Below are 26,403 nucleotides of genomic sequence, written 5' to 3'. Positions count from 1 at the left end.
TTCTATATTCCCCAAAGTTGTTGCAGCTATGGCCAGACTCCGCACAGATTGCATAGAGAGACCTCTAAGCATCTGTTATGAGATGATGGGTCATTTTATCGGTTCCCATCCCTGGTGGTTCTTGATCGCCCCAGTTATTCTCTCGGCGAGTCTGGGGAGCGGTTTCTATCTCCTGGAGGACAGAATGTCAAACGATATCGAAGAGCAGTTCACACCTGTCGACGGACAAGCCAAGCTGGAGAGGAAATACATCCAAGAAACTTTTCCAAGAAACGAGTCCACGTTTTCACGTTTACGACTGAGCACGGATGGGAATTATGCAACTCTCATAGCTGCGAGTGAGAGGAATATTCTGACTGCGGAGTCACTCCAGCACATCCTAGACTTGGACTTTAAAGTTAGGAGTATGGTACTGCATTTTGACAACCGGCTATTTGAATATGCAGATGTTTGTGCTGAGGTGATGGGATCCTGCACCTCTAATGACATTTTAGATATTATTGAACACAGTGCCGACAATATAGATACAGTCAATTTGACATATCCGTGGTATTACTCTGATTTTAGGAATATTCCTTTGTATTTAAGTCTGGGGAGCGTGAAAGTGTACGAGGAGAGCTCAGTTGTTGAAAGCGCTAAAGCCATACAGGTCCATTACTACTTACGTGAGGACAACAAAACAAAGACTGACCTTTGGTTGGAAAGCTTCATTGATTTGGTCTCAAACAAATCATCAACTTCCATTCAGGTAAGCAGAACTTTAACACGTTCCTTTGTTTAAATTAACAGCTTTTTGTTTAATTAATTAGCTTCTATTAAATGTATTAATCTTTTCTAGGTGTCATACTCCACCTCCATGTCAATGCAGTGGGAATTTAGAAAGTCTCCAGCATCCGTCATCTATTTATTCTCCATCACCTATGCCACTGCCATCACATTTTCAATCATTTCATGTTGGAGGTTGGTAGAACATCTGCTGAACATGTTACAAGATAGATTTTGTACGCATGGCTCTTTCTGATCTCAGATTTTCTTTTAGGTTGGATAACGTGAGGACGAAGGTGTGGGTGGCCTCCTGTGGGGTGCTCTCCACGGGTCTGGCAGTCCTGAGCGGTTTTGGTGCCCTGTTGTTGCTGGATCAAACTTTTGTCATGACAGTGGCCTCCTGTCCTTTCATGATACTAGGTAGGTTCTGTTTAACAGCCGGGTCCATGAGGCCCCAGGAACAATCAAAGTTATAGAGAACCCTCAAAACCAATATAACTTCCTGTTAACCTAAAAAGTAAAATATACTACATTGACATGACATTCTAATGAATTTCCTTTTTGGTGTTAGCATTTTTTAGACCAGATGTATTGTCATTAGAATCTTGACTTCTGATTATGTACATTATACTTCTTTTCATGTCACACAACCATTGCCGGATTAACCAGTTTGGGGCCCCCTGGGCAAACATTTGTTGTTGGGCCCCTAAAAACCAAAAGTAATGCAGAAGTAATTTGCACAGTGAGGGATTACGCAACTCCAGTTCAAAAGTCTTCCAATTGATTGTCATGATGAACAGAAATGAATGGAAAACAATGGCTGCTGCTGCATTGAACAGATGTAAAATCATACATCCTGCATTTAAAAAGGGTCAACAAAAACAAAGAAGTCTATACATCATTTGTAGTTAAAGAATTTTCAAACACGGTGGTATAGTCCTTTATAAGATCTTGACAAAGGCTTTTCAAAAAGTCACAAGTTAAGGCCCCACCTCAGTTTATTGTGTACTTTAGTGGCGCAAATTCCTAAACATTAGCCTTGCACACAAAACAGGAAAGAGTCACAGAAGCTAAAATCTCTCTCTCCTCTGACCTTCTACCTCAAGGTATTGGACTGGATGATATGTTCATCATGATCTCGTGCTGGCAGAGGACCAGCGTTCTGGACAGCGTCCCCGACCGGCTGGCCGACACCTACAAGGACGCTGCCGTCTCCATCTCCATCACCACCGTGACCGACGCTCTGGCTCTCTTTCTGGGCTACAGCTCGCCCTTTGGTTCAGTCCGGTCCTTCTGCCTCTACTCTGGGGTTTCTATCTGCTTCTGCTATCTGTACAGCATCACATTCCTGGGGGCGTGTATGGCTTTGAACGGACAGAGAGAGGCTGAGAACAAGCACTGGTTCACCTGTGCCAAAATCCCAGAAGATTTACCATCCAGGAGTTCAAAAGCCTTCAGTATGTGCTGTGTTGGGGGGAGCTACGATAGAATCACTGAGAAAGAGGAAACAGAGCCCTTGAGTCTCATGTTTGAGCGGTTCTATGGCCCATTTCTGACCCACAAATTGACAAAGGCGTGTGTTTTTGTCTTTTACGCAGGCTATTTAGCTGTTAGTATCTATGGTTGTTTAATCTTAAAGGAGGGACTTGACATCAGGAATCTGGCTTTGGATGATTCCTACATCGTCGATTACTACAACAATCAAAGGCAACACTTCTCTGAATATAGCTACAACACGATGGTAGCAGTGAAGCATCCCTTCCGGTACTGGGATGAAGATGAACAGAAGCATCTGCGTTCCTGCATTTCAAATTTTGAGAGTTTAAACTTTGTGAATGGGACTTTTGCTTGGTTTCTTTCCTTTCTACAGTACGCAAATGCAACCAATCTCAACATAGGTTCTCAAGAGGCTTTCCAAACACATCTGCCACATTTCTTAGACCTCAATTCCATGTTCAAACAAGACATCAACTTCACTGCAGACAATAAGATTCAGGCCTCTCGCTTTTTTATCCAGACGCTGAACAACACAACAACGAAGGACTTGATGATTGGACTCAGGGAAACAGCAGAGGAGTGTCCAGTAGAGCTCCTGGTGTACCACCCTGCTTTCATCTACTTTGACCAGTATACTGTCATTAAGGACAACACCATTCAAACTATCCTGGTGGCTGTGATTGTGATGCTGGTTGTCTCGCTTATCCTGATACCCAATCCTCTTTGTTCCCTGTGGGTGGCTTTTGCAGTTTGTTCAGTCATTGTTGGCGTGACGGGCTTCATGGCGCTGTGGGGTGTAAACCTGGACTCCATCTCTATGATCAACCTGGTCATGTGCATTGGTTTTTCTGTGGACTTCTCAGCACATATTTCTTACTCTTTTGTCTCCAGCTCCAAGAGTGACGTCAACGAGAAAGCCGTGGACGCTTTGGCCCATTTAGGCTATCCGATACTACAAGGAGCACTGTCCACTATTTTAGGTGTGGTGGTGCTGTCCATGTCTGGGAGTTACATCTTTAGGACGTTCTTCAAGATTGTGTTTCTCGTGATTACATTTGGGCTGCTCCACGGCTTAGTGTTCATTCCAGTGTTTCTGACTCTGGTTGGGGCCTGTGGGAAGTGCCGTTGAAGTGGGGATCAAGGGTGTGAAAATAGAGAGTGCAGGCATAGAGTTGCACCGGGGCCTGTGGTGGCGGGTCCACTATCATACTGTTGGGCAAAAAATAGGCCCCTGCGAGTGATTCAGATTGCCACCTCAGAAATACACCGTTCACAGAAGAATTATGAATAATCTTTTTTTTAACTGTTCAATAAATGAATAATTTCTTATTTTCTTTGGTATTTTTGTCATATAGAGAAACGCAATTAAGATTGCTGGGTAATATGCATGCTCATGTTGTCGTTGAAATTGTAACTCCACCTTTTGGCCACTATGTCAAATTTGCTCCAAAGCCGTAGTGCTCAATATACACAGATATTGGACCAATCATATTACAGTGCTGATGACACCATCAATCAAATGCAAAAATGTATGTGCTGTAGCTGTCATGGTGGGAAATTTCTCCTTTCTAGTAATTACAATTTTGTGCACACCAAGGAAATACTACTGATTTTGTAGTATCATAGTAAAATCATGTTTTGACTTCAGTTTGAGTTTAATAATTATTTTGTGATTTTCGTGTCGATCAAGTGTCAAACTAAACAATAGAATGATTCCTAATCTATTCTGTTTCGACGTGTCAAACTTTTTGTCTAATTTGTAACAGAGCCATGTTCTGCCTCATTTTATGCAACAATAAATCTTAAGAACATTCCGACTCACAGACCGAACACACAAGAAAACCACACGTTTTTATTTGGGCTTCTTTTTATTTATCTCAGCTCAACAAACATTCATTAACCACATCCATCGCATTGTTGAGAGATTTCGTCAATCAACAGCAGAGAGCCATTCATCAACAGTTCTCAGCATAAAAGCATCACTATACATCTATATACAATGTTCCCGTTACATCCCAATCATATATATACAGCTAAACATGGATAAAAGGCCAATAAACTGAAGGAATGGCGTCTCAATTCCAATGAAAAACTGAAAAGGTAACAACATGAAGCACATATGCTGGTGGTAATCTTAACATGAGTTACACTTTCAATAAAATGTTTAAAAGAGATAAAATATGGATTTCATACACTGCTGCTGAAAATTCACTTGAAAATTGGAACATTTTAAGAAGCATAACTGCATGTTTCTACCAAGATTTTCACTTTACAATTAGACATCTTAACGTCCTTTATACAGAGAGCCAGTAGGCATTGAAGATTGGCATCTTTCTTCCACTGCACACAATGTGTGGAAACAGAAAGGTAGAGAGCACGAGATGTGAGAAATATCTCTGCTTTGATATAATGACAAAGGAGACACCAGCGAACAATAACTGATAACTGGCCTTGTTGTTTGTCTGAATAATCTAAATATTAGAGTCTTTCACAAATTCATTTGCATTTTCAAGAAAATGCTGATATTCTGATGAGTCTTTTTCAGAAGCCAAACTCGGACTACTTAAATAAATTAGGCCAGAAATCCTAAAGATCACAAGATGAACACAGTTTGTATTTGTTGCATGCTTTGAGGCCGAGCATCAGTAATTGTTCCGTCTGTACACGCAGCATGAATGCAATAAAATTACATGAAGAGAGCACAAGTGCATTTTCAATTCTTACACCTGCATTGCCCAAAGTGCCGAGTTCACCTTTATTTGCTACATCTAACAGTACATTCCCCAAAAGGCCACCATTCAAGATAAGTAACAGGGACATATGCAGAGGGGGAGAGGCGAGTGTAGATACATACACGTGATCCTCAGATGGAAAGTCAAAGAGCAGCACGACATTGCGACACTTCTTGGAGCTTATTTAACAGAAGAAGTAGAGAGTGTCACCTGGCCTGGAAGACGTATACTAGAAAAATAACATATGAACACAAACCCTGGAGGAAAAGTGACAAATAGGAGTTGAGATTTAGTTAAAGTTTTATTACGATTGCACGGCAGCTCTTTGGGCTAAAGATCAGCATTTCCCATCGACGGGTCCAAACAGACCTGGCTCAACAGATTTCAAACAGATTTCAACTCCTCTTTCAACAATTAACACTATGTATCATGCTGCTCTTCTGTTTGAGGTGCATAATTACATTCATGTATTATTTCCTCCCAGCAACTGATTGAGTGACCTGAGCAACATACTTCACATTTAACATGTGACACAGGGAAGCTTTGTTTAAGTGCCACATGACAGAACTACCTATCTGGGAATATTGACGAGATTACACGAAGGGCACAGCGTGAGGATATGACATAGTCCCACATGAGCACTTATTCACTGCTCATGAATTGAGTGCGTCCCTCCTTCCACGACCCCTGAGCTCTACAAACCTGACCCCCTTCCGCCCTGTTGCTACCCTCTTGATTGTTGCTGTGCTTCGCAGTTTCATCTGGCCTCCAGGGCCTTGCCCTCCAGGACCAGCTGAATCTCTTTGGCATCCAGAGTCTCATACATGAGCAGAGCATCTGCTAGGTATTTGTGCTCCTTGGTATGAGACTTCAGCAGGGCTTTGGCACGCTCATACGACTCCTGGTGACAGCAAGAGAAAAGATGGTAAGAAACAAAAAAAGGTTTTACAAGGCTGGTTGGATTTGGAGTTTTTGGTTCAGCATCAAAAACATCACACAGACCTTCAATAATACTCTGATTTCATGCTCCACAGCTGCTTGTGTCTCCGGGCTCTGGGCTGTCATGTCAGTGTAGGTCATCACACCCAACTGGGAGACAGGAAGGGGGGGAAAAGAAAGAGTGACGCTTTGAAGGGTTTTGGAGCTTTTACGGAGTGGAGAACTGCTTTCTAAAGAAATCATCTCTAGTATAGTTTACACTGAGTAATGTAATGCAAAGTCTGTCACTTAGTTATAGCTGGAGCTGATCCGGAGCTTACCTTTCCACACATTCCAAATCTGGTCACCATCATTTTAGCAATCTTCGTGGCACCATCGAAGTCGCTTGATGCACCTGGAGAAGAAGACATATTGAGACTTCCAACCAGCCAACCACATTCCCTCATGTTAGAGAATCAGGAGTTCCCTTATGTCCAAACATGTTTTTGGGAACTCTTGTCTTACCGGTTGTTATGAACTCATTGCCAAATATAATCTCCTCTGCTACCCGGCCGCCCATGCTGACGTCCATCTGGGCCAGCAGCTGAGAGCGAGTCTCACTCCAGCGATCACTCTCTGGGAGCATGGACACCTGACGAGATACATTGAAAAAGACTGAGAGGAGGAATGAAAAAATGAAAGGGATGAGAGGATGTACGCAGTTTAAAGTAAGGACAGTTTGCACCGGACCTGGTATTCAGAACCTAATATGCAGAGTTTAACCGTTTCGTTTGGAAGCTCAGGGTTTCCTTACATGTCCCAGACTGTGGCCTCTGGGCATGATGGTGGCCTTGTTAATGGGCATGGCATCTTTGGTGTAGTAAGCCACGATGGCATGGCCCGATTCGTGGTACGCTGTGATGAGCTTGTTTTTCTTGTCTATTTCTGCACTTCTTCTCTCAGGGCCTTGGAGAAAAGAAAAGACGGTGTGAATTTCATTATTTTATAGTGACATTCTCAAAATTACTTTTATTACAGTGAAAGGAAGCCTTTGCCATGCAAGATGAAAAAAATAAATAAAAAAATCAGGATAAGGTATAGTAGAAAGATTAATCATAATTTAACAATTGCAGGGAAACAAGAAAAAATGTGCTAGTTGCCAACTAGCACATCTTCCCGATTACTCACCCATGAGGATTTTGTCTTTCGCAAACTCCAGCTCCTTCAGGGTGACCATGTCCTTGCCATCAACTGCTGCCTTCAGGGCAGCCTGGTTGACCAGATTTTCCAGGTCAGCGCCAGAGAAGCCCACTGTGCCCCGGGCAATGATAATGGCCTCAATAGCTGCAAGAGATAACACGCAACATCAAACAACAGTCCGTCTAGGCCTCAGACCGGGTCAGTAAAGTAGGCAAATATTCAGCCTATGATGGTAATGATGCTGATCTCACACCTGGATCCACTTTAATCTTCTTCAGATACCAGTTGATGATCTCTGTGCGTCCTTTCACGTCTGGTTTGGGTACAGTCACCTGCATGTCAAAACGTCCTGGGCGGATCAGGGCACTAAAAAAAAAGATCAGCTGGTTAGAAAAGGGCTGATACCGCGTCAGCATCTGGGTCACTGCATCCAAAACGGCCTCGGGGTTGGAGTCCAGTCTTTGTTATTATGAAGGAAAGCTGGGCGTGAATGTGGGTTGTAAGCTCTGACATGTTCACAGGCTACGTACAGCAAGAGACACAGAGGCAAACGTACTTATCCAAAGCTTCTGGGAAGTTGGTTGCTCCAATGATGATCACGCCTTCATTTGGTTTAAACCTACAAAATAATAGCACAATAATATGCAAGTCAGTGTCTGCAATTCAGCAGCTCTCCTCTTGCTTTCTGGTCTTTATTATCTGTAGGTGAAGAAGTCAACTGCGGGCCACACTTATTAAAGTGCTGCGACAGCCACAGATAACAGATTCATTTTTTTTTGTCTGTAACTGAACTGTAAAAATGCAACAGATACATTTAGAAATTACCCGTCCATCTCTGCAAGTAGTTGGTTGATAGTCTGTCTGGAGTAAGGGTGCATGGGAGACTCAATCCTTTTCCCTCCCACACTGTCCAGTTCATCAATGAAGACCACACAGGGAGCGTTGCCTTTAGCCTCCCCTACAAAACAGGAATGTTAGAAACAAATGTAAAAATGAACACATGTGTACCACAATATTCAGCACAACAATTATCATTAGAGAACAGGTGTGAATGCTGAAACTGCATTGCTGGTTTGTGTGTGTGTGTGTGTGTGTGTGTGTGAGTGTGAGAGAGAGAGAGAGAGAGAGAGATTTACAAAATTTAGAAATTTAAATTGGTCTTTCTACTCAAATGTAGGATTGAGTAGATAAGTTTAAAAGCATGAAGAAGTGTGAAAATGGGTTAAATTGAAAGGTTCACTTTGATCACTTGAATGAGGAAAATGTCCCAGAAAACATTGAATATTTGTGAGAGTATGGACGGTTTGACTGATAAAAGTAAATGTGGGCGTGTCCTAATGGAGCAGTACGTTTTGATGTTTGAATAACGTTTCTCTACTGGAAGGAGTTAAGTATCAAAAAGTAATAAATATAAATTCACACCAATTACTTTTGTTGCCACAATCATGCAGCCCTTGTATCAGTAGAGGTCAACTATACACACTAAGCAAGGAAAAACAAAAAATTAAAATGTTTTAAATTTAAATAATAATTTAAAAAATCCCACTGAAAAGGTTCCGGATGCGGCTGGCTCCCACTCCAACAAACATCTCGTCAAATTCGGACCCGGAGGCGTAGTAGAACGGTACATCGGCCTCTCCTGCCACAGCTCTGGCCAGGAGAGTCTTCCCGGTCCCCGGAGGACCAACCAGTAGAACACCTAAAGTAGAGGAAGGGATGAGGAAGAATGAGAGAGCGATGCAAAAACAAGATCCCTGAACAGAACTGAGGAAAAATGCAGTGTGAGAGATAGCAATTACCTTTTGGCAGCTTTCCTCCCAAGGCTGTGAACTTATCTGGGTTTTTCAGGAACTCCACTACTTCCTGCAGCTCGTTCTTAGCTTCTTCTACCCCTTTGACGTGCTCAAACGTCACATTCTTCATCTGGACGGGGTCCACAGCAGAGTCCAGGCCTGATGTGGTTCGGAACCGTACTATCCAAAATGGTTAGATTAAAGTTCGAAATCACACTGCATGGCACGGTTAATGAACTGACAAACAAGCTGCCTGTTACTGAGGATTATTTAAGAACCACGTCTGATTGCATATAGATTAGTGCTTCAATACTGCAGGTTAGAATATGCCTCTGTTGTTGCCTGCAAATAGCAGAACATGGCTCAGTTATACCAAGCTTAGTTCTTTCCTTTAAAGGGTTAATACATGTTCAAGATGCATAGATTAGTTTAGCAGGCAAATGCTGGGCTTTATTATTGACATTCACATGTTGACAGAATAAAATGTTAACATATTGGAGGTGATTTGGCGTGTGATATGAAATCAAAAAGCAGCTTTGGGTAGAAAAGGAGCCTTTACCCGATATGAAGGGGGTCTTGGAGATTCCATAGATCCCAACAAGAAGCAGCACCAGCAGGATTAGACGAGTCCTCCTGAGAGAGTCTGACCAGTTGGAGCACGAAAACTACACATCAGCAATGTTTTAATGCTTCTAATGGAACAACGGTTGTGTGACTCAATTTGAGTTTGTTTGTATTAAAACTCGCCTTGTGTGCGTTGTGTCAAGACTTGAGCTTTCATGAAACCCTCAGCGAAGCCCCTCTTGAACGCATCCTGCTGCCCCTCGGGTACGCTCTTGTTCTTAACCAGACCGTCGAGATTTTCAACTTCTATCCCCTTGTCCCGTGTTAGGAATCCCTACGGAACAAGGTAGGACTGGTCAGCAGTATCCACAAAGCCACAATACGCCTTCACTTTAACCTCAAGGCCAGCACACTGGACGAGATGTGTAGGGCCTGAAAACTTAAGGTGCACAGGCTCCGCCTTTATTCTTAAGATTCCTGTATGGGCAGAACAGCTGGAGGCCCCTTTTGTGTGGTCAGGCAAGTGCAAAGGCAGCTGCTGATAATTACTTAGCTAACATAACTGATCATATTAGCTAACTAAATCATTTTTAAAAACTTTATCTCTAACATGCTTATTACATTAAACATGTAAAGTATATGCTTAATACAATAAGCACATTAAGCATATAGCGTTACATGCTTAGGGATTTGCATAAGCATGTGGATATCTCGGAGTACTTACCTTCATAAAAGACGGCGTGAATCCTTCAGGGTCCAGGGAGTGGTCGGCGGCTGACTGCAGTCGTCTGGTTTTGCTCTTTAAAGTTTTAAAGCCTCTGTTTGGAACCCACGCTTGAAACACGAGGTAAGCGTAAGATGTTTAAATAGATTAAAGAGCTAACCATGTTTCCACCGCATATCATTTAACAAGATTAACATAAACATTGTGAATCTAGGCCACCACAGATAATATTGACAATTAACTGGAATATTTGTTGCTCCCTCAGTAATATTATTTACATTGTTGTCAAATAACATTACAACCCAACTCTAGTAATGCATTAGTAACAACTGAATGCAAAGCTTTGGATTAGTAATAAAATATTACATAATCTATAGTTACCAGGCCAGTGTTGAAGCTCTGTGCAGGCAGACTGAAGAGGAGAGGGGTGCTGCCTGGAATAAGGCATGGCAGCCCACGAGAAGCCTGGGAACAGAGAACAAGGCTTAACTGTTAACTCTGAGACACCCTGGGGGAATAAAGTGGCAGCAGAGGCCCTAGTTGATTGTTAAGACGATTAAATAGTAACTAAGCTCATCAAAAAAATTTGATGCTTTCCACCTACACTAACTAGAAACTCTGCAATTCTATGCAGTCAAGTGAAACACAATATTAACAATTCTATTTACATAGTACTATTTCCAGTATGGGAGACCCGTTTATAACAACGATGTACACTCTCACCATGCTTATTGTAGTAAAAGGAGTGTGTAGAAAGATGCGAGGTCCTCCAGGCCGTCTGTCCACCCGATCGAGGTGGCGTCTCCTGTGGACTCAGGCGTGGGAACACACTGCTCACCAGCTCATCCAGCTGCTGTGCTCCCAGGTCTGATAGGCCGAGCTCACGCAGGTTCCACGTGGGCTGCACAAATACATTACACCACCTTGTGTTTGACATTTGATTCATATTCCACACAAAGTTATTGTGGAACAGGTTTTTTTTGTTAAATACGTGGACTTGGAATACCACTGTCTCTGACTGATGCAGCAGTTACAGATGATATCTAATTAATGTTTACCTCTGTGTGGTGTAGCTCTGAGTCTGACGCGTGCTCCTTGTGTTTTCTTGATTTGCAGGGGGCACTGCTGCTGCTGCTGCTTCCCACTGCGCTCTTCATAGAGTGGAGGACATTGATGAGGTGGCTAAGAGGTACAGTCACCTGTGATCACATCAAACAGTGACAGTTCAACCGGCTAGCTGGTGTTACGAAGTCAACATGATGTAAATCAAGCTTACACGCCAGTTATTTCTAATTTTTAAAAAGTAGCAAGGTAATAACCACGTATTATTCGGGTTTGATATTCACCAGCAGCCCAACATATCGCTCATTAACGCAGTCTCCCACCTGGCAGGTTAATGAATGCTCATCGGAACAGTTAGGTTAACGTTAGCTAGCTTTAGGTTAAACTTCTCCCAACGGTCCGCACAGTCTTTATTTAATACAACAGAAAGATAACAATATTGACAGAATGTCCTCTGACGTTAAAATATATTTTAAGTCATTAAACTATAACAAACGCTCGACAGCAGTCTGGGTCACTTTAGAGAACAAGCTAAGGTTAGCTTCACTTAGCTAGCAGGAGTTAAGAACCAAAACAATAACAATGCTAATGTTACCTTGGCCTAGCGTCCCCTGCTTTCTTACCTGTGGTTGGACTGTCATTGACAAAGAAAACATGTTTTATCCTCTCTGGTACACAACGGCCGTTAAGCTGCACAAGTTGAGACACTGTCCTTGAGAGTTAAAGGACCGTATTTCTTTAACTTAGCTCACGGTAGCAGACATAGCAAGTGAAACTGCGAACTTCAGCGGTAGCTGAAAATAAACCCGGATGTGACCTCTATCGTGTTGTAACACATTGTAACCCTGATTAATGTTCTCCTTCTTCTAACCCAGTTTAAGTTCCGTTTGTCTATCTGCAGTTAATGTAAAACTTTAACATTATTATTCAGCAAATTCACACCAGTCTAAACTGAGATAATAATGACTTAGTATCTCATTGAGATACTAAGTCATTATTATGAGACACTAAGTCATTATAATGACTTACAGGATCTTAATTTTTTTCCTCAGTGGTGGAAATGGGCTTCCATATAAATGCGATTTAATAAACTATATTTAAAACCTATATTTCCCAGTTCATGGTTATAGCTGAAAGTAAGTATCCCCATTCCACAAGCTGTCACAGCTTTTCAGCCAATTATCTCAATTTTGAACATCAAAATCAAAGATTCACTACAATAAATGTGTTTGTCCAAATAATGCGTTTATTGCATGTCAAAATGTGCTTCTTGTACTTATGTTTAACAACTGTATATTTGAGAGCACCACACCCTTTCTTTGGATACATCTTAATTTTCACTGTACAGCTGACAAGAAACCAGAATGCATGTATGGATTGTCTTTTCTCTTTTTCTTCTTTATGCAAAGATGCAATCTTTGATACTATTGCACTAATGCCGTAAAATAAATAGATACTTACACATAAATACATTACATTACAGTCATTTAGCAGACGCTTTTATCCAAAGCGACTTACAATTCAGATTCTATCAAATTTCTACACCGTAGGCACAGCTACGGGAGCAATTTTGGGGTTGAGTGTTTTGCTCAAGGACACATCGACATGCAACTAGCAGAGCCGGAGCCAGGGATTGAACCGCTGACCCTCTGATTGAAAGACGGCCCTGCTATCCACTTAGCCACAGTTGCCTGCAATATTCGTTACCATCTCTATTTGGTCTAAAAGGAAATGAACCTCAAATATTTCTATATTTCTAACAATAAATATAAAAGTCCTTAGTAATCAGAAATAAATATTGTCTGACAAAACATGAAAGAAACCTAAAAAAAACTATTAAATGTACAATAAATAAAATAACTGGCAATGACGATGGGGAATCGCTTAAGGTCAACAGCGACTGCATAATCATTAATTAATTTCAATAAATAGTTGACTCAGTGATGTGAGTTATGTGTATATTGTGTTCCTGGTGGTCTGTGAGACATGTCATAAATAAGACCACCACCTAATATCACTACAACAAAGAAAATGTGCCAGCATTTATAATGCACAAATCTTCTGTTTCTTAAAACACGTAAAAAGTATCCATGAAGTCAAAATGCTACACTATATGGCAGAGTCTTACACACCTTTCTGACCATTCATTTATCTAAAGTAGCCTCTCCATTTCTACTGGAGCCTCATTATACTCCGTCTGTGAAGGGAATTGAAAAAGCCGCAAAGCAACAAAAGTGCAACAATTCCATCCGAGCTTCATGTTCTTTGATTGATGCCGACGGTTCACAGATAATTCAGGGGATTTTCCTGTGAGGGGGAAAGAGATGAAACTGAGTTTTGGTAGTTTGTAGTATGGCTATGAAGCTAAAGTAATACGTGATAATAGACCAGGACATTCTTGATCAGTGTTTTGCTCCTTACCTTCTCCTCCGTTGTAAATAAAGCTGGACAAGCCAATGGGCAACCAGAGGCCAGAGTGCAGTCAACACCACAGTGAGTGGAGAAACGTTAAAATGCCACCAAGATGGTCTCAGGAACTATAAAAACAGAAACTTGCATTAAAGCGACTGTTTGTTTTCCGATTGGATAAAACTTGGTCATAAAATGAAGTATAAAAAAACATGACCATATTCAGTTTGAAATAGAACTCTACAAGAACCTTTTGTGCTACAGCTAGGGAGTCCTCCTGCCTTGGCGAAGATGATCTTGACTGAAAAATTCAATAACGAAATATAGAAATCTATTAATTAATATATAATAAATTGTCACGCAACGGTACATTTCAGTAAAAACACTGTGGTGTAAAACCTCTGCTCTTTCACCTGTGACACCGCAACCGTCTCCAGAGCGTGCAGCCTCTGCAACACCGTGGCCATGTCATGCTGCAGCTGCAGCAGAGCTGTAGCTATTTGCTCATTGACGTTTCCTCTGGCAGAGCTGATTGGACGTCTACTCTGTGAAACACAGCAGCAGGCAGCATCGACACTGGCACACCGAAGAGCGCCGCAGGCAGTCCTTGGTGACCGTGAACCTGAAACAGGAGTCAGAATGCGACAGGTTAAAGGTCTAGTGTGTAGGATTTGGCAGTGATGTTGCAGATTGAAACAAACTGAAACTTCTTCAGGATGACAAGTATGTAGGAGAACTACGGTGGCCAACGCCAAAACACAAAAGTGTTTAGCTTGCCGTTCTGGGCTACCGTAGTAACATTTGGCGGCTCAGTGAAGAGGTGATTATACTCTCAAGAAAAGATACTATTATACTCCATTTCTGCCAATAAATCTCCCCTAAATGCTACACACTAGTCCTTCATTGCTACAAAGTGCAACTTTAGTGGAAAACTGCTGTGTTTTAGGGTATCAGATGCCTTTAAATGCTACAGGAGGATGACATAAGTACACATCTTAGAACAAGGCTAAATTAGGGATACAGTGTCAGTGTAAATCAAAGTCGACAGGCTCACCTCTCCCTCTTCTTGACAAGGAGCTGTTTGCACTCATCCCTTCTTTAAGGGTAGTGTTGCTGTCAAACACTGAGGCAGCTCCTGATCCAAGTGACAGTATTTTTGATGTAGAACGCCCCTTGATAGGAAAAGAAGAGAGTCGACCACAGCTTGAACGGGCATTATCAGGTCAGAACACATTACATTTATTGTATTGTATTTACTTTGCAACTCTTTATGACTTTATTTCAATAATGTTGATGTGATTAAAGGGATAGTTAGTATTTTATTTGCTTTCTTACCGAGGGTTACATGAGAAAAGAAGCTCATCTGGCTCTCGGAAAGAAAGTAAATAAGGATATTTCCCGCAATGTCGAAACTAATCCTTTGATGTGGTGCACACTATGGAGGAGGGACACCGCACCTCTTCCATGGCCAGATGCTCCATTGAGTCACAGAATTCCTCATTATCTGAGTCTGTGGATCGATGGTTCTTCTCAGGAAAAGCATCAGTATGACCTGCACACGGACAAAATGGTAAATTATATTGTTCTTCAATGTACATCTACATAAAAAACATTTAGTTTGTGATGTTTTTTATTTTCTTTGACAGTATTTTGCTGCTGCACCAATAACATTTTCCAAGACCGATAATTTATGCTATACATATATATAAAGTATATACACACAGTGTTATAAAAACATGTGTACACATTTTGCATTAATGTGTAATCTTACCACTCGGGTGTCCATTAAAGTGCATATAGGAGTTATACTGGACACTGGGCTCTATGCAACAGGCGAGCTCCTCCTCCTCCATCTCGCTGTTGAGGGAGCTGTGTGTCCCGTTGGTGAAGGAGGACATGCTGGGCTCCATGCTGCTGCTGGACCCCCTAGTGTCAGACCTCCACCTCTTGTCCACCATCAGCAGCCTCGGGTTAGGCCTCCAGTCTGAGAGTGAGAGTGAGAGAGTGAGAACAACAAATGCATTCAATCAATTTACTTTCCTACACCCTTAAAATGACCTCAAGGGTGTCACATTGTGGGGAAAATGTTATTCTTAAAGAAAAAATAAAAGTGTGATGGCCAAGCGGCAACTCCTGATGCTGAAATATGAAGCCAAAAAATGCAGTTCCTCTAATGGCCACGCACTGGCTCCAAATGCGAGTCAATCCCCGTAGACCCCGATGTTACAATGCCGAACCTTTCAGCAGAATTAAACATGTAAACAGCCTGCTACAAAAAATGATTTTGGTCTCTATAGCTAATATACATTCATGACAACTGTAGCGAATATAGAATATCACCTGCCTAACCCTTTAAATCATGTAAATACTGTTGGTTAGTGTCTAACCTCTACAACACAGCACATTTCACAGCACAAAACAGCCAACAACTTCTACTACAGATGGTACCTTTTTCCTCCTCCTCTTCCTCCTCCTTGTCTTCATCGTCTGTATTGTCTTCTTCATCCCCATTCTCCTCTTCCTCACTTTTCCTCCAATCACTACTTTCCTCATTTCTCTCGATTTCACTATTTTCATTGCTTCCCTCTGCCTCCTCGCCACTTAGGACGCTTATGCAAGGAGCACTGCTGTCATTTTCTCCGAGGTTTTGTATATCAGCCCACAGATCCCCATAGCCTGAGCGGTGAGGGAAACACTCTTCATCAACTCTCTATCTAAGTAAATGTTGCACAATGTACATCTACACAAAGCAAAGACATAATCACAGTTGACAGTCGAACATTTTACAGCTTCTACACACTACACTTATACCACAAAGGCAACGATAAAGGGCAACAGCCAACACACTGACTAACTACAGCACATTCATGACAGATTACACAAGAACATTTCATCTAACAATCTCATTTCTTACAGTTCCTGCAATGTAAACCGAGGACAATGTACACGTATCACTCCTTTGTCAAATGAAACTGCATTGAAAGCAACTTAAAGAGGTTGAAATAAACGTATACAGCTACAGCGAACACCAAAGACTTGCCTTCCATTATCGGTTTGATAAACTGTTTGACCAGCTCGTCTAGTGATAAAAACACAGTAAGACAGGCTCAGTGTTAGAAAACATGTCCTCTGTGTGACCGACAAAGATGCTTAACAGCAGTACTTGAGCAGCAGTGCTCTCCTTGGAGTGTATTCTGCTCTTATTATGGCATCACTGATCGTGTGCATTACCTGCATGGTTCGCAAAAGGCCTGGTGAAGGGTCTGCTGTCCACCTCATCATCTTCTTCTCCTTCTCTGTCTACCTCTGCGTAGAAGTTGCCAAGCTTCTCGACCAGATCGGACACTTCATCTGAGACTGGGATGGTCTCCAGAATCTGACAACACATTAATAATACATGTGCATCCATATTCTTCCAATCCCTTTTAAAACTATTTGAAATGGTTACAATGAAGCACTTGCTTTTGCATTAAGAGGTTTGGTACAACTTTCAACAAGCCACCAGAAAACAGGTTAATTAGATGCAATTACACGTAGCAAAGGCTGACTGACTTATCTGCTGGACCATGTAATTAAAGCTGATTAAAAACAGCTGATAACTGGAGGACCGGATGCTGTGAGCTGAAAAATTCCAAATAACATTTGTAAAAGCAGTCTGTTGTTTAAAAGCATCTGTCATTGTTCAACAAATTGTTCAAATACATGAAGTGAGTCCTTTTCATATTAACAAGAGCAGCTGCTCTGTGAGGCTGTACGTAACATCAACATGCTAACATGCTCACAATAACAATGCTAATGCTGATGTTTAGCAAGTATATTGTTTACCATACATTACATACACAATTATACCTGCATCTTGTTGTCCTTGTATTATATTGTATTTAATTTTTTTGTTGTATTTGTTTTTGTTGTTTTTTTTAAAATATGTATTCATGTGTCTGGAAAATAAATGAAGTATACTATCCTAGTTTGGCATGTTAGTACGCTAACATTTTCTAATTAGCAATAAACACAAACTGGAATTGAGGCTGATGGAATGTCAAACCAAACAACAACATTTTGACCTGAAAAAAGTTATAATAATTCAAAGTCATGCTCATGGTGGCGCTAGAGAGAAGTTCATGGGGTCACTTAGGTCAGCATGATACATATCTGTGCAAGTCTCACAGCAAACCATCAAAGAGTTGTTGGACTAACTGACTCTGGCTTTAAAATAATAAAAAAATGATGTGCTTCATACTCAAATAAATTGTCCTCACACAAAGTGTCTTTAACAATTCAGGAATCAGTAATCTGTGAAAAAATGTTTTATTTGAGGACGTATTATTATATATATATATATATATATATATATATATATATATATTGTACATACTGTTCGTTAGGCACACACTTTTCTGACCAAGCAAAAACATCAATGTGAGGAGAGATGTGTACTCCAAGTTTATTAACTTTTTATTATGATGCATACTGCCTGTATTCAGCTCCAGTTTCCCTTGAAAGGACTTACCAGCTGGATGTCCTCAACATAATTCCTCATGGCTTCCTCCTTTGTCATATTTCCCAAAGAGCTCCATGCATCCCTGGTAACAGAAAGTCTTAGTTCAACACTTGAACCCTGAGAGGAAAGTGAACACTTCATAGCTGTTAAAAAAAGGGGTAGTTACAGACATATGCAGAAATCTCACCGATCTTAATCTATTCTGTATTACTGCAGGATTATCCATACTTGCAATATTGTGCGTAATATCTGGGTATTACATTATTAAAATAAGTCACGGATTAGGAACAATGGTACAGCAGACATGTGCAGTGACTGTGCCTTTGATATATAGGCTCTGAATGGACAGAGAGCGAGACTCTGATGGTATGAATATTAGTGAGTTAGTTTGTGTGAAACATGCAAATGCACCAGCTGTCGGAATTTAGTGGTGGAATAAAACAATTGCGTGTGCATTAAGACAACATTTTATACCATTTAGCTTTTCCACTCGTGTCCCAGAAGCCGTTGGGTCTCGGGATGTTGCAGGGCCCCGAGGTGGCCTGCTTGTAGTAACTGTAGAACATCAGCATCATGTCATCAGATGGCTGGAAAGGACCTGAGAAATGAAAGAAGCAAATATACATATAATATATATATATAACATATTACATGTGAGCTACAGGAGTTGTTAGACTTGAGATATGACTGATTCAGTTAATCAGCTCTTATCCTTATAGCAGTTTTATCAATAGAGGGGCAGCCAAGAGTTACAGCTCTAACGCTCCGTATGTAGGTCGATCACCTGGAGTGTTTACGCACACACAAGGAGGCACAGACTTCACCGTATTGCACATAACGCTAAGTGAACACCAGTAAATTCACTTTCTGATAGGGCAGCATCACCTTCTTCAGGCAAACTCCGGATCACTTTAACTGCAGCAACAAATTTCGCCCCCAGGCTGTGTATGTCCTCCTCCTGCGCCATGCTGAATCCCAACCAGGATGAAGTGAAGAAGTCCTCACGTCTTCAACAACGATATGAAGCAATTAATGGGAAAAAAATCAAATCAGTTCAGAGCGGGTTTAGCGAAGGACACTTCAACACAATTTGGTCATCACTGCAGCTGGTTGCCACTTGTCTTATCTAAGGAGGCAGACTGTTTCCTCTTTAATCTAGGATATTCTAGGAGAAATGTGGTTTATTGAATAAGACATTGTCGGTTTAACACCAATAGATTACATTATTTAATTCTCCCTACGGCTGATTTGTGTGAAACTCACCAAAAAGTTCATATTCGCCAGTGCAATAATTATTTCATTAGCCCGGTGTTTGTCAGCAATATGCAGTAGAAAGCTAATTTCGACTCCGGTCAAGGATGAGCCAAACAGTCAACGTCTGGTTACTAAGTAGTCTGGGAAATGTAGTTTTTGTGGAGCAAGCCTCGCAGAGTAGCGCGTCAAAACCTAACGTTTACTACTTCAAGCCCCACAAAGCCCTCTCAACCGAGATTTAAACCGCGGTGATGTATGGGAAATGTAGTGTCGTGAGGTTTTAAACCGCACTGAGGAGCACAGGACCTGAGAAAAGTCTACAGTAGGCCTATGTCAACAGTGCATTTTATCTGTGCTTTTCTTATCTCATAGAGACACACATTGAATTCTCTGCATTTTTATAGTGTCAAATTCATAGCACAAGTTTTATATTGTATCTATATTTTTAAGAAACGTATTTATGTAGGCCCTACCTTTCTGTTACTACCATTACCAATAATGGTTTAAGGCTATATATTCAATTTATGTTTGTGTATTTTTGTGGTGAATAAAACATAAAAAGGGTGGAAGAAATGTTTTCTATAATATGTGTTATTGAACCTAAAATACATTATTAATATTACACGTGTTATTTTATAATAATGCTAATTTATTATTTTAGAAAACTACTAGAAAACCAAATTGTTTATTAAAATAATCATCACTGTTATTATTTTTAACTGAATTCTTTACTGATAGACTTGTACGTCATCACAGTGAAATTTGATTGGTCCACTGCTCTTCTCCCTCGGGCTCTCAGCCAATCACGGGCCACCGTTTATAACGTAGCTGCCATTAGTCATAGGGCTATTGTGAACCGGAGGCTCGCGGCCCCACAATGCCAGGCGGGGGAGCCCCTCTCTCAGCTACACACCACAGCATCACCGCCTCGCCTCACTGACACACACACACACACACACGCACACAAAAAGAGAAAAGGACAGAGAGGAGAGAGAAATGCAAAGGGATGTAAGATGGCAGAGCTACAAATGCTATTAGAGGAGGAAATCCCTGCCGGTAAAAGAGCTCTTGTAGAAAGCTACCAGAACCTGTCCAAGGTTGCGGAATACTGTGAAAACAATTATGTTCAGGTAAGAGACGCCTAAAACGGCCATTAAATTCGGTAACATTTTGCCAGCGATCTCCGTCGAGTCTGCGGTGCTTTGTATGGTAACGTTAGAAGTGTAGCGAAACCACAGGGACAGGAAACGTTGGTTGGAACGAAAGGGATCCTCAAAACCGCTAGCTGCACGTAGTGGCCTCCTTCTTCTTCTCCTGGTGGAATGATTCATGGCTGTAATTTGGTATTTTCTCGCGGTTTACCGGAGCCGTGGTCTCGTTTGAAGGCTACTCGACGTGTTGGAAGCTGCTGGGGGGCTTACAGAGGGTGTGTCGTTGTTATGACCGAGTGGATTTGTCACTGACTGCATTCTCTGATACCTGTGACACTATATTTTATATATACACACACATGTAGACGTTAGCGTTAATTATCCTTGTTTCACGTGACTTGAACCCCCAAAAAGGCGTCATAACAGCATTATAAACGACTTAAATCTATAAAGAGCCATTGTACTCGTGCCAAGAAATAAATGTGACATTAGCAGAGCTGTAAGTGCCTCCTAATATTTTGTAGACGTTATTAACGTCCGCTTAGTCACTTTAAACTCAGTATAACTGTAGCATATTGAGTAAAGCCCCTACTATAGAGATGTAGTCATTAACAGAGGAGCCAAGCATCTCTCAACTGTTAGCTTGCTTATTAGTGGATATATCATTATGTGGGTCAAGTCCTTAAAGACTTGGGGGAAAAACACAAGTCATTGAGGACTCAAGATGTGTAGATAAGCTACTCATGGTGCTGAAAGTGCTGAAAACATGGCTGCAGAGCATGTCCCTGGATCATTTGCTTGTAATCAAATGCATGGTGCAGGTTAATGATAGGTGTGTCTGCTGCTTTTTGCATATACAGACTGAATGTTAAATCAGTGTCAGTCAGGAACAAGTATTAATCAGAAGCAGTGGCTCCCAAACTGGGGACAAACCTGTAGGGACCATACAAGTTAGACTTATTGTTCTACTAATTTAATTGGAAGTTTTGAAGAGAGTCAATATTACTAGCTATTTACCCACCAACAAAACAAAACGTATATCAGTTGTGTGTATGTTGGATGGTCTCCCTCAGACACAATCACAGTGATCCAACGTCTGTAGAATATTAAAACAATTGTTGGGATTTCCTGAAGAGTTCACTCACACTAAACTCTCATCACGCTGCTGCTTTGCCGCAGTGAGAATGTATTTATTCAATGTATGATATATGTGAGATTGTGAGCTCACACCGCAGACCGTCACTATAGGTTCAATGGTCTGGTGTTAACAGCAGCGTCTGCTGACAGACCGGCACACCAGAAACCCCACTGTGCTCCAGCACGGGGGGAATCTGGACTGTGTTGCTGAGAAAAGCCCACAGTCTTTAATAACCTTAATAACACGTCGAATTCGCTTTCCCTTGCTTGCCATCAGTAGATTACACTCCACATACACAGCTCTGTGTTGGAGTGTGCTCGCCCCAACATCATTATGCCGAAAGCTACCCGAGAATTTGGACATTAAGCTCAAAGGTTGTGTTGTTAAGTAATTTAAGGTCTCACAGGTACAATTCAGTTGACAGTTTGAGAGGGAATGTCACGCTTCTGTGGCTGACATATTGATTCATACATGTTCACTTATGGATGTTTTACATTTCAGTAATTTGGGATTATTGTGTGGACATGAAATGATGATTTTGCGGCTACATCTTGTCAGGAACACCAGGTTGATAGCTTGACCATTGTGTTCATAAACTCTACGGTGTGATGATGCTTCTATATCTATATATATATATATATATATATATGCATGTACGCTGCTTCTCACGGAATAGTGATTTCTTCGGGGACATTAAAATCATTATCTACAATCCTGCATCTGAATCCACTTGACACAAACACAACAGGGAATTGGCAGTAAGCTGTGCAGGTCATTACAGCGTATGCTCCGGCTGTGAGCGGTAATATTAGACGTGCAATATGTTTCTGTAACACAGCTCTAAATTTAACGTTTTATAAATGCAGTTTACACGTCCACAGCATCAACCAGAATAGCATCATTTCTCAGAATACCACACTGCCAGCGATATGCCCTGATGTGTAAATCCACTCTTATTCTGAAAGAGTTTTATTTTTAGATGAGCAATGAAAAGCTGTCACCTACAAAATGATTGCTGATGAAAGCAGAACTCCGCTGTGTTGGTACCTTTCTTCAGGCCTTTGTACACTAAAATAGCAACTCCTTGGATGATATCGGTGTTAACACTGAAAAGTGCTGTTTTCGGATGATCCTTTGCTGCTATTTCTACGTAAATGGGTCCTAACATTTCGGCTTATTGAACAGTACTTTCATCATTTTCGAAGGTATCCGTTTCAGTTTTTGTTTCCACGATAAAGAGAAATAGTTTTGTCCTCTCCACAAGCACATGTGTGAAGAAAGGGGTGTAGGATAGAAACTCATTCTGCTTAATATTTCCCCTGATGTCGAGCCAGCTAAAATCCCCCCCGTCAGCTCACATGAGACCCCTCTGACTCACTGCCGTTTCATTCATGAATCATGAGCTTCAGGATATTCCAGTATCGGACCTGGTGTTCGGTAGGATATGGCACTGTCAGCACTATGCATTGTTAAAGTTGAGTCTGGTGCTTAACACAAAAGACATTCCAAGTGGAGCCCTTACAAAAAGCCCTTTGTTGGCTTGATAGGAAACACGATATCTCAAAGCAGGAGAAAGTGAGTAAGAGAGAGAAAGAGAGAATCATAACGTGCATAACAAAGATTTAGGCAATTATTATGAAGGGTTTTCTATTCAGGATATTTTCAGACTTTTAAAAACGAATTTGATTCCGTTAGTAGTTTAAATCCCAGTTCACTCCTTTTCTTCTTCCATCTCCTTCTCATGTGAGCGTTGCACTTTGTTAAATATAACAGTGGGTGGCTAATGTTATCTATTATTTTTTTTGTATTTCATTTTCACGGGGCTCATGAGAATAGTAAAATGCGAGGTGTTTTAGTAGTCCTCGGAAAGACAAGTCAGCGTTTCTCCTATGAGCTCAGGTGTGAGGACCTGTTCCGGTCTCTGTGATAATGCTGAGTAAGCCGGTATTGTTTCTTCTTCAGAGATCAGCTGACCTGTTAGTACCACCAGACATCTGCAACAGAGATTGGTGCTGCAGGTGGGAAGGGGGGGGGGGTCTTGTTTTGTTAAGTGGTGTCATGGTGCAGGTTATTAGCTTCATGCAGCCAAACACAAACTATTATGATTGCTTAGTGACAGCTGTTAAATCAAAGCCAATGTCTTTGAGTCACTGCATTTATGGGATTCTAGATAATACAAGTAATCATAGTGACTGATCAGTTCAAGCATACAGCAAGAGATCAAGCTCGATGGGTTTAAGTGTTTTTAAAGCAATAGTTTGAGACACACTTGTTGGCTTTAGAGTTGGATGTGAGGGTGATGTCACTCTCTCATATCTGGATGTTCATCTGTAAGTGTGAAACCAGAGCCACCAGAGGATTGGCTCAGCTTAGCATACAGATAGGAAACAGGTAGAGTGATTCAACACTTAACTTCCTGTGAAACCACAACTTCTTGTTACATTTCTGTTTTTGTGTAATATGTTCTCAAGTGAGCATTGGAGATGCCGTTACGTAGGCTTAGTTCTTGTTTTTTTTAAGAGAAAGTCAAACGAGCCGTTTTCCCCCTACTTCCAGTTGTTATGCTAAGCTACGCTTATTGATTTCTGCCCTCTGGCAACATACTTAATGCAGAGATATGAGAGTAATAAGTAGGGGTGGGAATCACCAGAGGTCCCGCGATACGATATTATCACGATACTTAGGTCACGATACGATATTATCACGATACTGCGATATTCTGAGTATTGCGATACCATAGGCCTATATTGCGATTTATTACTTTTTTCAACTTCAAATGATGTCCCCAAAGGAAAACTGTGTCAACATGTTTTATCTAATAAGATAAAGTTTTCAGTCTGTTCATCTCACTTCAATCATTTTTATTGCAGCAAAATAGGATTGTCAAGCAGACAGACTGACCAACAATGTCATAAATGTTGCATGAACCTGACAAACTGAACTGTTTGTATTACTACATAGTCCAACTTAACTGAATGCAAACGTGTCTATAACTTATATAAGTAGGATATAAGAGTTATATAACTCAGTATAACTTGCGATGCGTGGACGTCGAGGGCAGAGAGACAGTTATGCGCTGCACTCTCCCCATGAGCCTGCCTACTGTTGGCAGATTTAACCCCGTTGTGAGGCCAGATGTCTCTCTTTGTTTTGACCAACTTCCTACCAATCACGCTGACCCGGGACCTTTGCTGACCTCACCAGAAAATAACACATCACCATCTAGTGGACTGAAAAAGTAATTGATTTGATTTTTCTAAAAAAAACAACCAAATTTTTATTTTTATTTTTTATTTTTTATAGTTTATATAATAAAAGATCGATTCTTGGCGTCCGTGTATCGATACAATATCGCCACGCAAAATATCGCGATACTATGCTGTATCAATTTTTTCCCCCACCCCTAGTAATAAGCCTATATCCTAAAATATAAACATAGTAAGTAGCAAGTCATGCACTGAAGTACTGAAATTGTTGTTGTTTTTGGGCTTTTGGTGAAACATGTGGTAGTCATTTTATACACTAATTGAGGAATTTATTAATGAAAAAAGAAAATCGAAGGGATCAGTTATATTGACAGTAGTTGCTTGTTGTAATCCTGCTTCCAGTTTGTTGGACGGGTTCTCCGTGTGGCTGCATTTCCCCCGTTTAATTTCCAAACTATAAATATGTCCGTTCAGTCCCTTTGCTATTTAAAGGCATCTACAAACAGATGGTTTGCGCAGCCGGGTGGATATTTGGGATCCCAGGAACAACGTCTTGGCATTCCCGCTCCCTTGGCTCAACTCCCACCATGCACCTGTCCCACGTTGTCCATCTGGGTTATTCGACAATTATTGTTGTCCAATTCCAGGCTGCTTTGCGTCCACAAAGTCATTCCCTCTGAGAATTATGAACTCTTGTTTCACTTCCCTTCAGATCTTAACGGGGCTTTTTTTGGAGCTTATACACCTTACTTCCCTCTGCCAACTTCTCTATTTCCTCCCGCCCACACTCATCCTTCCACTGATGTGTGTTTTCTCTTCCTCCCTTTCCTTCTTTTTCCTCTTTCTGCCAGGCTCAAGACAAGAAGAAGGCCCTGGAGGAGACCAAGGCCTACACCACCCAGTCTCTGGCCAGCGTGGCCTACCAGATCAACGCCTTAGCTAACAATGTGCTGCAGCTGCTGGACATCCAGGCCTCGCAACTGCGACGCATGGAGTCCTCCATCAACCACATCTCCCAGGTCAGGTACACACCACAGTGCTGGAAGACACTCCGACCCTATTGCATTCATGTAAACGCATAATGACCAGGGGCCTTTATTTACCCATCTGCAAGGAGAGCGAAGCCTTTTTTTTTGACAAAAGCCTAAAATTACACTTTAGTGAATCTACATTTCCACACAAGACACGTGACACTCACCTCCACCTTTCACCTCAAACAGAAGAACGGTTTATATTTACAAATTATTTCCATCCGTAATGAGGGACATTGGTGGATCAAGGTGTGTTTTTTTGAGGATTGTCTTCTGAAGCTTAAACCTATTGGAGTAGAAAGCTGCTGGTATTATCCTGTGTCATAGTGACGGGGACACAGTCACACTTTAGAAAGACGGACAGACACGGCGGGGCCGTGGATCACGCTGGAGCTGCCAAACCTCCACAGCCCCTTTTCAGTCCCTCTTGCTTCATCAGCAGTCCTCTCTCTCTCTCC

The 26,403-nt window shown here is 41.4% G+C and overlaps 4 protein-coding genes across 9 annotated transcripts in view; 2 read left to right on the top strand and 2 right to left on the bottom strand.

Moving 5' to 3' along the window:
- The first annotated feature begins 28 nt into the window (after positions 1-28).
- Positions 29-3,391, top strand: ptchd3b (patched domain containing 3b). Its single transcript, XM_031864910.1, has 4 exons — positions 29-748; positions 839-960; positions 1,040-1,185; positions 1,872-3,391. The coding sequence occupies exons 1-4, from the start codon at positions 29-31 to the stop codon at positions 3,389-3,391; spliced, it is 2,508 nt and encodes an 835-aa protein (XP_031720770.1).
- Positions 3,392-4,111: 720 nt separating this feature from the next.
- Positions 4,112-12,108, bottom strand: LOC116393287 (ATP-dependent zinc metalloprotease YME1L1-like). The gene is made up of 18 exons (XM_031865467.1): positions 11,879-12,108; positions 11,252-11,392; positions 10,917-11,094; positions 10,575-10,658; positions 10,194-10,303; positions 9,653-9,803; positions 9,465-9,548; positions 8,912-9,085; positions 8,659-8,811; positions 7,938-8,070; positions 7,669-7,731; positions 7,366-7,478; positions 7,101-7,256; positions 6,727-6,878; positions 6,438-6,564; positions 6,254-6,327; positions 5,997-6,083; positions 4,112-5,895 (listed from the first exon to the last, which is right to left on the bottom strand). The coding sequence occupies exons 1-18, from the start codon at positions 11,909-11,911 to the stop codon at positions 5,752-5,754; spliced, it is 2,157 nt and encodes a 718-aa protein (XP_031721327.1). The 5' UTR covers positions 11,912-12,108; the 3' UTR covers positions 4,112-5,751.
- A 776-nt stretch (positions 12,109-12,884) lies between these two features.
- Positions 12,885-19,521, bottom strand: LOC116393191 (acyl-CoA-binding domain-containing protein 5-like). Of its 3 annotated transcripts, XM_031865317.1 has the most exons (14): positions 19,429-19,521; positions 19,051-19,172; positions 18,640-18,763; positions 18,175-18,247; positions 16,896-17,040; positions 16,705-16,743; positions 16,113-16,340; positions 15,436-15,648; positions 15,122-15,216; positions 14,719-14,836; positions 14,078-14,286; positions 13,915-13,965; positions 13,677-13,792; positions 12,885-13,562 (listed from the first exon to the last, which is right to left on the bottom strand). In XM_031865317.1, the coding sequence occupies exons 2-14, from the start codon at positions 19,130-19,132 to the stop codon at positions 13,550-13,552; spliced, it is 1,506 nt and encodes a 501-aa protein (XP_031721177.1). In that variant the 5' UTR covers positions 19,133-19,172; positions 19,429-19,521; the 3' UTR covers positions 12,885-13,549. The 3 variants fall into 3 exon arrangements, with proteins under 3 accessions (XP_031721177.1, XP_031721178.1, XP_031721179.1); XM_031865318.1 differs by lacking the exon at positions 16,705-16,743; XM_031865319.1 differs by lacking the exons at positions 16,113-16,340; positions 16,705-16,743.
- Positions 19,522-20,296: 775 nt separating this feature from the next.
- LOC116393113 (abl interactor 1-like) overlaps positions 20,297-26,403 on the top strand; it is a 23,184-nt gene continuing 17,077 nt past the window's right edge. For all 4 annotated transcript variants that reach the window (XM_031865125.1, XM_031865122.1, XM_031865124.1 and 1 more), the window contains exons 1-2: positions 20,297-20,549; positions 25,766-25,933. In XM_031865125.1, the coding sequence (XP_031720985.1) occupies positions 20,433-20,549; positions 25,766-25,933 (285 nt within the window). In that variant the 5' untranslated portion in view covers positions 20,297-20,432. The remainder of the gene's footprint in view (positions 20,550-25,765; positions 25,934-26,403) is intronic.

This window comes from Anarrhichthys ocellatus, unplaced genomic scaffold, assembly GCF_004355925.1.
Source record: "Anarrhichthys ocellatus isolate YVR2014 unplaced genomic scaffold, GSC_Weel_1.0 scaffold32, whole genome shotgun sequence".
Classification (NCBI taxonomy): Eukaryota; Metazoa; Chordata; class Actinopteri; order Perciformes; family Anarhichadidae; genus Anarrhichthys; species Anarrhichthys ocellatus.
The sequence above is the reverse complement of the archived record's forward strand: the minus strand, read 5'-3'. Positions and strand labels throughout refer to the sequence as shown.

What these genes read in the sequence shown, in the direction of transcription:
- ptchd3b (XM_031864910.1), top strand. Translation starts at nt 29, where the DNA reads ATGGCCAGACTCCGCACAGATTGCATAGAGAGACCTCTAAGCATCTGT. An exon ending in TCAATCATTTCATGTTGGAG is followed by an intron (nt 961 to 1,039) that starts GTTGGTAGAACA and finishes ATTTTCTTTTAG; the next exon opens with GTTGGATAACGTGAGGACGA. An exon ending in CTGTCCTTTCATGATACTAG is followed by an intron (nt 1,186 to 1,871) that starts GTAGGTTCTGTT and finishes TTCTACCTCAAG; the next exon opens with GTATTGGACTGGATGATATG.
- LOC116393287 (XM_031865467.1), bottom strand. Translation starts at nt 11,911, where the DNA reads ATGTTTTCTTTGTCAATGACAGTCCAACCACAG. An exon ending in CTTTTACTACAATAAGCATG is followed by an intron (nt 10,659 to 10,916) that starts GTGAGAGTGTAC and finishes CTCTGTTCCCAG; the next exon opens with GCTTCTCGTGGGCTGCCATG. An exon ending in CAAGACCCCCTTCATATCGG is followed by an intron (nt 9,086 to 9,464) that starts GTAAAGGCTCCT and finishes CATTTTGGATAG; the next exon opens with TACGGTTCCGAACCACATCA.
- LOC116393191 (XM_031865317.1), bottom strand. Translation starts at nt 19,132, where the DNA reads ATGGCGCAGGAGGAGGACATACACAGCCTGGGGGCGAAATTTGTTGCT. An exon ending in CCGGAGTTTGCCTGAAGAAG is followed by an intron (nt 18,764 to 19,050) that starts GTGATGCTGCCC and finishes TTCATTTCTCAG; the next exon opens with GTCCTTTCCAGCCATCTGAT. An exon ending in CTTGTCAAGAAGAGGGAGAG is followed by an intron (nt 14,287 to 14,718) that starts GTGAGCCTGTCG and finishes CTCCTGTTTCAG; the next exon opens with GTTCACGGTCACCAAGGACT.